The following is a 12356-nucleotide window of genomic DNA, read 5'->3' as shown; positions in this document are numbered from 1 at the left end:
ATATCTAAACCACAACTTTATACTCTGTTTTGACAACATTACAATTAAAATAGACTAAAAAAAACCCCAGAGAATAAATGGTGCTTTCAGCCACTGTGTCTCCAGGTTGGAATTTGTTAGAACCAAAGAAAAAGCTTCCTATTGCCTTTACATCTCCATTATCTATCTTGAGAACCAACTTCAGCATTCAGCATCCCAAACATTCTTCAGAACAACACTGTAAGAGTCTTCTGAACAACAAACGTTATCATCCTCCTTATTTTTACAGTCTTTCCCCACTCTTCTCTGTGTTCATCATATACAATGTCCTCCTTAGTTGCCATAAAAAATTACTGTGCCATAAGAGGAAACCATCACAACTGTATTTTCTTTCCATACCATTACTCAGCTGAGACACATAATAAAGACAGATATTTCCAATTGTCCTGGTAATAGTACATTCTGAAAGAATCTGGACTAGAGCATGGCACATCTCCACAATAACTTAAACTATACCTACTGTTTTATAGAAAAAAATTTTTTGGGAAAATGGTAAATTTTTAGCTTCTTGGGAATAAGGAAGGGATTATTGGTACAGCAAAATAGCAACTAAGAGAACAGGCAGTTCACAGGCAGGTCAGCACATAAAGCCATTTAAGAAAGTCTAATGTTAGATTTGAAAGCTATATATTCTTACATTTTCAGATTAAATTCAAGGTTTTTAAACAAAACATTTACCATTTATCAAACTGGATAAACTCTTTATCTTCTGTTAGGACTGCAAGTTCCTTTCTTAGGAAATGAAAACAATTTTTTAAAAAACAACAGAAATTGGGTTCTATTTTTAGTATTCTAAAATCATGTACTTCAAATAAAAACTTCTGCTAAGAGAGAACAACAAACTTTGCTCCCCGTCCCTAAATGTTAAAGGAGGATGAAGAGAAAAATCAATCTTAGAATAGATTAAAGAAAAGAGACTATGTTTTATATATTTTGCCTGAAAATTTATAATCCCTATAGAAATGAAGAAATAAAACCCGGCCTCATTATCAATTTTGGAGACAACCAGCACAGTAAAAAACTGGCACCATCTTTGACCTCAAGGAAGAATACTACTTCAATAAAACAGACAGGATACTACACAGTCAGCATCTGTTTCACACGAATGCTTGGCTGCTGAATTTAAGAACCTTAAGCAGTATAACTTCTGCTGTGTTTTAAATACTGGCTGTTAATATGTTACTGAATGATGACATACAAATATTTCTGTTACCTAAACCTAAAAATACAAAGCAACAAAAATTAAAAATATATAGAGCTTCACTCTGTAAATAATATGTAACAACAGGCAGTGGTTATTAAGAAAAGATGCGTTCCTTCAAGTTTCTGAGATTAAGTGCTTGGACAAGACCTCCACACTACAGTAAAGAGAAATTATGTAACAATAGCATAACAACAGAAGGCAAAACACAGGAATAAGACAAAAAAATTCCAGCAATCAGGCAAAACATGAGCTTCTCTTTAATATCAGAAGTAGAAATTCCAAAAGAAAATTTAACAGTGATATCTTGTGGTGACAAATGTAAAATGTTTTGGTTTATTTTCATATAGAAGCAAGCGAAACCATGCCTACTTCAGGTTTTACCCTCATCGAACAGGAACACATTTCTCAGCTAAAAGGTTAAATGCTGACTAGAGAATCACAGAATTATTTAAATTGGAAAAGACCTCTAAGATCATCAAACACAAACTTTGACCTATTACCACCTAGTAACTTAGATCATGGCACTAAGTGTCCAGTTGTTTCTTGAACACCTTCAGGGATAGTGACTCCCTCAGTCATTCAGCTGACCAACCATGTTGGTCATCCAACATTTAACAACTGTTTTCATGAAGAAATTCTTCCTGATGCCCAACCTGAACCCCTGTTAGTGCAGCTGTTGGTGGTTGACAGGACGAACAGAATGATCCCTGCCTGGCCTCCTTTCAGGCAGTTGTGGAGAGTAATAAGGTCATCCCTGAGCCTCCTAACATTAAAAGCTGGCTGAATTTGCGACACTTTCAGTGCTGCAGTAAATATACTGATTTTGACAAATGTTCACATAATTACCTGAGCCAGTTCTCATAAGTGAAAGTTTATTCATAAAATAAACACACTTCCTTGAGTTGCCACATGAGCTATACTAAAATTACAGTTCAGTTTGTATTTCTGTATAACTTAACTACTGCAATACAATAAATTGCATTAAGGAGACACACCACATGCCTTACACTCCTCCTGCTTTTTACCCTTTCTTTTGAGACCAGGATTTGTACAACTTTTCTCACATTATCTGCTGAGATTTTTAATTCTAGTTGTACTGATCTATAATTTTAAAATTTAAAATAACTAACAATTCAAAACAACTGACAGTTATGATGAGATTTAGCCATTGCATGTTTTATGAACAAAGGAATAAATACCATACCTCCAAGTTCTTTTACGTTCAAAATTGCATTCTGGAATGGCACTGCTTTTATACTAAAACCTAAGAAAGATAAATGAAGAGGATTAGTAAGCTATTTTTTAAAGGAGTCATTTGGAATCAATTGCATATATTCAGAAAAAAACAACTTTTTCCATCAAGAACCAGGATTTAGCTTGAGAAATTCTATTTCAATGTGTTCCAAAAGTCAGTTACAAGGAGATGGGGAGGGGGTAAGAAGTGGAGAAGTGCCTTGGAGTGGGGCAAGAATAAATCAGGAGAAGCAATGCAATTTTCAGTTATAAGTACCTGGCACACAAAATTTAGCACAAAACTTCCATCCAGACCATCTACCAGAATATACTTCTGTAAAATCATCTTTTACTGCACCTGGTGCTAAAGTGGATGATTCAATCTATCAATATTATGAGATGATCATTCTGTGAGTTTTAAGAGACATTGAAGATACCATGCAATTCAAATCACTGTATTCTTCCATTTAAACTTCATATGTTTTACTTGCACCTGGATGATTACTCCTTTCTATAAATGTTATTAACTGACAGATTCTTTTAAACACCTTAGCTGGATGTATTAAAATGGTCATAAGTTACACTGGAAACATCTATGAATCTTTTATTAGTCTGATTTTTGCTTAAAGCTGAAATAAAAATTTAAAAACAAAACAAACAAACAACCCCACAAACAAACAAACAAAAAAAAAAACAAACAAACAAACAAAAAAAAACCAAAAAAAAACCCAAAAACAAAATGTGACCCTTAATTGAAAATGCAAGCAGACAAGAGAAAGGGAATGTGAAAGGCTCCCAGCCATATCAATGTATTATACACTAAATTTTGCATGTAAAAGTGTACATAATACTTTACATAGGAAAAATTATGTCTGCTTTTTCAGCAAAAAATATCCAGACAGACATTAAATTTATTTCCACCTAGCACAAGTAGATTCAACACAATTACATACCTATGAACTGAGTAAAGAAGTTTTGAGAAAATGAGTTTCACTTCACATTTACTGGCTACCATTAAGATGTTACGGTGCACCTACTATGGTCAGTACTAGATGCAGTAGAGGAAAGTGCAAGAAAATCTGAAGGAACTAATTATTAAATATTTTGATGACTGTTGTCTTAAAAGAAATCTTAAGCTCTTCCTACAAAAAAGGGGGAAATTGAATGGATCTGAGCTGCATTGATGAACAAAGAAAAATGTGTTATAGCTTGAAACCTGAGTGGACAAGCTGCCACATTGTATTCTTAGAATCTCCACAATATTGTTTGATATGCCACATTTAAGAAGATTTATTGTAAGTTGAAAACTCTAGATGTGTATCATTTGGCTTGCCTGTCTGGTATTCTCCAGAGTTGGTTTTCAATCCTCAAGTTCCCTAATTATATAATGGTATTTTATTGCACCTCTCTAGAAAAAAAAAATCTATTTAATTTTCAATTAATGGTATTTTAATTAATTCCTCTGATAGCTCTATGCTTCAATTTATATAGCTGTTACTATTCCTTTCAGCGTCTAAAATGTTAAAGCATAATTTTTTCCAATTTCTAATGAGAGATTAAAGCCTGAGAGAGGGATTTTTTTTTTTAAGGCTCATTACTCCATAATTTCCTTTAAACTTTTTGAGTTAGTCACCTTCTCACAACCATCAGATCCCTCTAATGTTGCCACAAACACTGCTACAGAGGCCACAGGTTAATTATTCACAAGTTAATAAAAACACTATTTTCTTGTACCTGTTTTACATTTTACTTACAGTTGCATTAAATAATCTTACATTCTAAGAAAACATATACTGAAAACCAGTTAGGGCTGCTAAGGCACAATCATGAAATTCAAGCCCATGAACCACATCTAAAGTACAAACCCATGTAACTAAACACAAGGTACTTGCACAACGCCTAGTATCAGTTTCATCAGCAAATAATAATTGCTGCAGCCACTGAACTAGATTTCTTCAACCCCCATGACCTAACCTGCCCTCTTTCTGAACTTTCAAGTCAGGTATTCCCTCTTCTTACTTCACATGCTTGTTTCTGGTTTTTTTGGTGCTGTTTTGTTCTTGGTTTGATTTTTGTTGGTTACTTGGTTTTGTTTTGGGGTTTTTTCAAGCAAAACGTGCTTTTCAGTATTAGGCATTCTGGTTCACCATTATCAAGATGCCTATTCAAATTTTTTGGACTTAATATATCTCTTATCTGTGATTGTATTATCTGTTTTCATATATCTTCTCATTACCACTGAAACTTTCTGTAAATTGATTCTTTGATTACAATCTGCCTTTACTACATAAACAAGCCTGTTGCTCATCTAAAAATTTGGGATTATCACCAAAAAATCATATTTCCATTACATTTATTCTTTTGGTTGCTAGCATATACCACAAGGCAGCAAGGATCAAGTATCCAAATTTAAGTTTCAGAGCATCACTGTCCTATTCTATTTTACAGCATGTTCACTTTCTTTCTCTCCAACATATAGTGAAATTGTTTAAAAATTGAAGTAAAATGAAAGGAAATAAACATTTCAATATATGTCTACAGTACAGTGCTACCGTTATGTTATGGTTCTACTTCATTAGACCACACTGACTCAACTTCTAAAATATTTCAAATTGTATGTTTTCATGAATATTCCCCAATGTTTGAACAAATACTGAAAGGGTGTTGGGGTAGGTCCAAAGTGATCCATTAGGTACTTTCAAGAGCAAGATAAGTAGGCTTTAGTTCTATACAGCTTCTGCTATGTGTTTCATGAGTCATCTTCAGGCAATATTCCAGCATACAATGGAATAAAGGCAGCATCCTACCTGTGGTAGACACGATATTCTCCGGGCTTTCGCTGCAGAGCTGAGACAGAAGACTTGTCTTGCCAGAACCAGAGAGGCCTATGCAAACCAAATCATACTCAGGTCGTGGCGGTGGCGGTCCCTTGCAGCAAAGTGCTCTAAAACACTGCCAGGGTAAGGCAAAACAAAACAAAACAAAACAAAACAAAAAAAAAGAGAACAAAAAGAAAAAAGGAAGGGGTTACTTTTATTAGGTTATTCGTTTAACCATCTAAGAAGGAAGTCTATAAACTTAAAGGCATTGGATAGAAGCAAATTATGATTCCAACTTAATATTTTGACTAGGTCAACAATTAATAGACTAAGACCACGTCAACTAAATTTAGAACAACTTTATAAGAAAATAATTATACATGTTAATTTTTCACCTAAACCTCAAAAAGCTAGTATGAGGAATAAGACACCCATCCCCCAAGTAGCACAAACCACTTACACCACAAGACAGGCACATGCCCTATACAGCTCTGCAGCTGATTATTGCATGGGTTTCCTTCCTGTGCCAATTTCATGCAATACCTGGTGTGAATATCAGAGCCAATCCTAAGCAGCTGCTGACCAGGCACTACCTGTTATCACAGAAAAAAGTCAGAGACCTTTGCTCCACTAATGTGCTTTCTGCACTTGCTTTGTCACGCATTTTAGCTCAGAACAACAGCTGTTAAAATAATACAGCATGTAAATAAAAAAATAAATAAACAAATAAATATATCTAGTAAAAAAACAGATAGATCTCTCACTTTCCCTGGAGAAGTATAAATTAATCACAATGTAAACAAATAAAAATCTCTTACACAAACCCTACTTCAGATTTCTGCTCATTTCTCTTAAACAATTTTGTCAAAGTAGGCCAAGTTCATCCAAAATGTTCCTTAGGCCTTCATTAAGTTATTCAGTTCTTTGTTTATATGCAGTTTTTTTTTTTTTTTTTTAATCTAAAAGCATACAATTTCAGGAAAGCTAGGAAGTTTATATTTAATGTTTAGAGCATGATTAGCCAGTAATTTCCAAGATGGACTTCCAACACCCCACTATATATATAAATAACTTTTTCCCCAGTATCTGCCACCTTTATATCAAAGGACGACATCTGCTCTAATAGGGAAGGGAAAACATGTCTGTGCAATCAGCCCTTTCTCACACTTTCTGTTTTTATATAGCCCCAGCTCTTTATTTCCATCTTAACCACAAGTCTGCACTGCACAGATTGCAGGAAAAGAAATCCAGCCTTTACAACCTTAACCTAGTTTGTCTTGACAACTGCCCAGGTTTTCTCACTGAGGACTACTGGAGGAGCAGAGAAACAGAACTGATGTCAGTAAGGCTCTAATGCAAACACTGGGGTCTGACCATGTGAGCAAGTTGTCCAGTGAGAATGTGATTATAAAAGGACAGCTCACTCAACACTGAGCTTTAATTGGATTCTTTCAGTATAGATGGTAAGCTCTTGCACATGCTGCCAAAACAGTTTTCTTTGCTTTGAAGAAGCAAAACATAAATTCAGTGGAAGCTACAAAACTACTTCAGCACCTTTTAAAAGAATGCAAGCAAATACTTTAGCAGAATATGTACAATAATATTTGAACTGAATAAAGTCAGCAGATGATAAAAATAATAGCTTTGCCTCTATCAAGATTTGATTCAAAAAACTGTTTTCTTTAAGAAGGTTTTCTCTTGTATGTGTCATACCTTAATGGAATAAACTTGCTTTTTATCTTTATTTACTGATGTTCTATTTATTTTGTTTATGCCCTACAAAGCCACAGTAAACTATTCTACTGTGGTACTTAAGTGAGAAAGGTCAACTGAGCACATTGAACAAGATAAATTCCTTTAAACAGAGCTTCCATTTAATGGATATGAAGCTGAAGACCCCATACAATCCTTCAGAGCTTGCCAGAGCTCTCAAGGCTGTCTGTCATACCCTCTACAGCCAGCCTTTAAAAGGATTCAATTTGTCCCTGTCATCATGGCATCTTTGCAGTAAACTCTTGATGTCACATTGAAAAACACAAAGGAATATATGAGCTGATGGAATTATTTGCTTCTCTGTCCTGCCACTATGCTGGTTCTCATGCAAACAGACATGACTCTCAAGCCCTGACAACATCTAATAACATACGGTTCTGTGAAAGATAATTTCTGCTCTCTGCAGAACATATATGGAGCCTCTGTGGGTGACAGGCAAGTTTTGTGAACTTCAGGATCTCTCTACTGCAAACTCCTTAAGTCTAACTTAGTCTGGAGAATCTTTATATGCTGTGGATGAAACACATGATCAAAAATTCAGGTTAGATTGTATTTCCAAAGTAGCATATGTAGACTCACCACCCACCCATTTATCCTTCACAACTAAGCACAGTTAGGCATAAAAATTTCAGACAGACCCTTAGAAGACAGGAACATGGCTCCCTCTAGACCACTCCTGTATTTTATTTGATATGACTCCCCTAACATTGCTATATTCATGATGTTGTCCTTCTGCTAGGCTAATTTCCTTCACTAAATTGGTTTAGTTGTAATGAAAGCAATATTCCAGCTTCAAAAAGCTGCTGAAACTTAAGTTATTGTGTATAGCAGATAGCAGCAGCTGAGATGAGAAATTCTAGAGTACATTGTAGGGGATGCTTGTAATAACAGATTTAGACTTTATAAACTTGTTCACAACACTCCTTACTTAAGTTTAATGAACATCTTTCCCATTGGAAATATCACTATAAAAACAGTCTGATCACCCTCTTCCTGTTCACTCAGCAGCCTGAAGTTACCTGCTCCCTAACAAAGTCAAGGTCATTTAAGCATCCATTATAGAGAATAAACCTTTATTGTCAAAACTGAGGCAGCTGCATTTAGCAGCTACACAGTATCTGTGAAGAGTAGAAAACTCAAAAGTCACCATACAAATATATATATATATATATATATATTATATTCTACATTTTATTATGGACAGGAAGTGCATTGTGAAATATTTTATAATAATGGACTAGAGTTACACATATTTAAGATGTTGTCACATATTACAGCACACCCTGATAACCACAGAACTGCAAAAAATGTGTAGCAGTAACTAAAGAAGTCATTCCAGAACCAAAAAACATTGAGAGAATTGCTCAATTCACAACTAGTGGTCAGTTCTTTCCCAAACCAGCATACTTTCCACTCCAGTTAGTCAACCCAAAAGACATAAAAGAAGCTTGAATTAACCTGCCAGACATGGACCTGTAAGTCCCCTCTACTGATTCCCAAACCTGATTTGCTCAATGGGCAATAAAATCCTGCCTTTTAGGTATTATGAAACAAACTTTAAATGCAAACAGTGCCTCTTAGAGGAAGTGTCAGAGTTGACAGAAAACATTGGAATACTGCAAATATAAGGATCAAGCAGAGCTAGCTGGCACAGTCACTGAAATGTTATTTGGGATCTGCTCATGTATTTAGACCCCACTGCTAGCAACAAAACGGAACTTTTTTTTGAGCTTTCTCATCCTATCAGGGTAAGACCTTACTTAGTATAAAGGAAATTACATGTCAAATGTCCGCTTTTATGATTTTTGAGAATAGCACACTCAAAGCTATAGCCACTGGATGGGGAAAATACACATGCAAAGAGAGGTAGGCAGGGAGAGTCAGGAGTTCATTATGATGAACAAACATATTTTTAAGTACTGAAAATAAAACAATAAGGTACCTTTTAAAAAATGGATGCATTTAATCTGTTTTTGAAAAAAAGATGGATTTATCCAGGAAACCAGGAGTGGTAAGTGCTGCAGTCTGCAGAAATCTTTGCAATATTCAGCAGAGTGACTTCAATTTTACTTGTCAGTGTGCATGAATGCTGCATGTGCATATGTAATAATTTTATAAGAGTTAAGAGAAGAAACTAGCCAGTTCTACTGTTTCTTACAGATTTCTAACCCAACCAGATGATTCTGGGTTGTAGGCAGATCAGGATTTATGCTGATATCCTAGACAGTGTGCCTTTAAAGCCCTATGGAGATTTCTTCTGAGAAAAGCATATTGCGTTTATAACAGGGATGGCCAAACACTTCTGATATATATGCTGCTCTGAGATCACAGATTGAAGCTCTGGGCAGCAAATGTCCCTGAATTAGTACTCTCTACAACACATTAAACTGCCTCCAGCTGTTGAGTCTGTCTTTGCCTACTCATTGTACTTCTCGTTTCACTCTCCTTTTTGGGGTGAAATACTCCATTATTTCTGCTTTGTTCTGGACCCATCTCCTGTCTGTTTCTTTTGTTGCCACTATTTAATAGGGACAAACAGAAGCAAGGGATTTCATGCTTAGTTGGTTAAACACACACACTCTCATGGAAAAATACCCTAAGTTAGGGCAGCACTAATGCTAACAAACCAAGCATTCAGAACTCTAGAAATACAGAATTAAGGTTGAAAGCTCAACTCTAACTCTGCTCCCTTCCCCCCTTGTGGTTATACTTATGGATATGGTCTCCTTTTACAATATTTTTTTCATTTAAGGTATCTTTGAACAAACAGACTTGCACACACTTATATCCAGAGGACTAGCTAATCATCAGAAGCTGCTGATAAAACTCAAGGAATTTAATTTAAAAAACAAAATTTGCACACAGTATGTTCCATAGCTTTTATGTTGACTGAGATCACACAAGCACAAAGAAACCTCAAACCTTGAAGAGGTAATGTGAAGGGGGGGCACAATGACACAAGACAGACAGTTATAATGTTAACAATAGAAAACAACTGGGAACAGCAGTGGAATAATTAAATGCAAGTAATAAAACATACAAGGCACCAGAATGAAATTATACACTGTGCGGGGGTGGGAGCATAAAGGATATATATAAATAAACTAAAGTTTAACTGTATAAATATCTTAACTTTAAATTAGTACAACAAAATTCCATGCATTATACAGTGTGAGCTAAAGTCACAGGGTCCTCAGTTTCCATACCACTGTAGTACTGAGGTGCTTATACCTCTATATAAAAAAAAAAAAACCAACAGGGTTTATCTTCATCTATTATGACTTCAGTAATAAGGACAAAAGCTAAGATTACTGTTCATTTTGTGGCTGCTAAAAAAGATGAATGTGGATGCATGTAGCCACTACCAGCCTGAGTGATGTTCAGCAGAGATAAAAAACTTAGCTTCATGACTAGACACGTTCTCTGACTGTCCATAACCTCATTAAGTAGTGACCACTATACTCAAGATTCTCCACCCAAACACAGGGTAGCGATCCAAACTCCAGTGGAAGGCTCAAGGTCACCTAACCATTCCTCACACAGGATAAAGCAATCCTCTAATTTAACCTGTCTAGGAGTGAGAGGTCACCCCACAGCACAGATTGCACCAAAAGCACTCCTTCCCCACATACATCTACTGCCCCTCAACTTTATATCAGCCTGTGCTGCAGAAAAACCAACCAGTATAGGCATTAAAGACAGGATAATATTTAAAAGAACAGAAGAAAACAATTTCTTAAGGAAGTGAGGTAGTTTTAAAGAGTAAATAGTCCTGGTGGTATTCTACCTCACAGAAATCATAGAATCATAGATCTAGATTCTAGAATCATAGATTAGCTGGGTTGGAAAGGACCATAAAGATAATCTAGGCCCAGCTGCCCTGCAAGGGGCTGAGACACCTTCCACCAGACAAGGTTGTTAAAAGCCTCACCCAACACTTCCCAGGATGAATCACCACAACCCTCTGGACAACCTGCTTCACAGTCTCACCACCCTCACAGTAAAAGAATTTCTTCCTAATACCTTGTATAAATCTACCCTCTTTTAGTTTAAAACCACTCCCCCTTAATTCTATTCTCCCATGCCATTGCCAAAAATCCCTCACCAGCTTTCTTGGATGCTCCTTTCAGGTGCTATACGATCTTCTGAAGTATTTTCTTCTTCAAGATGATTGAGCCCAGTTCTCTCAGCCTGTCTTCATAGGAGAGGTGCTTAGGCCTCCTTGCTCAGGCCTCTTTGCTGAGGCCTCCTCTGAACCCACTGCAAAAGCTCCATGCCCTTCCTGGGCTGGAGAACCCAGGGCTGGGTGCAGCAAGTGGGGTCTCAGCAGAGCAGAGGAGAAGGGCATAATCTCCTTCCCCTGCCCTGCCACCCACACTGCTCTGGATGCAGTCCAGGACACGTTTTCTCTGGGCTGTGAGTGCCATGGCTGGATGATGTCCAGCCTTTCATCCACCAGCACCCCCAGGTTCTTCTGGCCAGGGCTGCTCAGAATCTATTCTCTGCTCACAACCTATTCTCTGCCCAGTCTGAGGTGCTTGGGATTGTCTTGCCCCAGATGCAGAACTTTGCCCTTGACCCTTCAACCCAAATTGTTGAATTTCATGTTGTTCATGTAGATCCTCCTTTACTACAGGAGATGAAGCAGTATGGTCTAGAGAAGGAAGCTCAAATTCTGCCTTCTGGCTGTGAATAAATACATTTGGATTTATTGGTTGAAATGGTTTACCATCCCCTATCAAAAGTTTCTTGGTAGTTGAAAGGAGCCAGATTCTAGAACCTCAGAAGGAGCAATAGCCTTAAAAGAACTTTCTACATCCTTTGTAGACCCAGACGAACAAGACATAAGACAAAGGCTCAAGTACTAAAAACAGACAAATGACACTGACATATTAATGTTTTAACATATTTGATAATTTTGCTACCAACAGAGAAGGCTTAGAGGAAATACAGTTAAGAATAAAGAACTGGATGACTTCTGACAAGCCAGATACAACACTGCCGTTCAGAGCATATAATTTCAAAGGACTTCATGGTCATGATAATACAATTACAGAGGGTCAAATTGCAGGAGATAATTTGTTTTATCTGATATCAGATGAACTGCTCTTAGATGAAGGCTTGACCCGAAGTTCAGGAATCATAAAAATTCAATAAATGCAGTCAAAGTCATAACTTCCCTGGAAGAAGCTGTAAGGCAACAGGAGTCCTTTCCCCTACTATCAGCCAAAATAAACCACAAACATCACATCCAAAATGGAAAATGAGCCTCTCTGACCTTAATCTCT

General features: G+C 36.6%; 1 protein-coding gene across 7 annotated transcripts in view; it reads right to left on the bottom strand.

Annotated features, from left to right (window-relative positions):
- The window catches only part of ARL15 (ARF like GTPase 15), a 219115-nt gene that overhangs the window by 135898 nt on the left and 70861 nt on the right, over window positions 1–12356 (bottom strand). For all 7 annotated transcript variants that reach the window (XM_079330427.1, XM_079330430.1, XM_079330429.1 and 4 more), the window contains 2 exons: window positions 5284–5428; window positions 2448–2507 (listed from right to left, as the gene is read on the bottom strand). In XM_079330427.1, the coding sequence (XP_079186553.1) occupies window positions 2448–2507; window positions 5284–5428 (205 nt within the window). The remainder of the gene's footprint in view (window positions 1–2447; window positions 2508–5283; window positions 5429–12356) is intronic.

This window comes from Erithacus rubecula (assembly GCF_903797595.1).
Source record: "Erithacus rubecula genome assembly, chromosome: Z".
Classification (NCBI taxonomy): domain Eukaryota; kingdom Metazoa; phylum Chordata; class Aves; order Passeriformes; family Muscicapidae; genus Erithacus; species Erithacus rubecula.
Note: the sequence above shows the minus strand (reverse complement) of the source record. Positions and strands in the feature narration are given on the sequence as shown.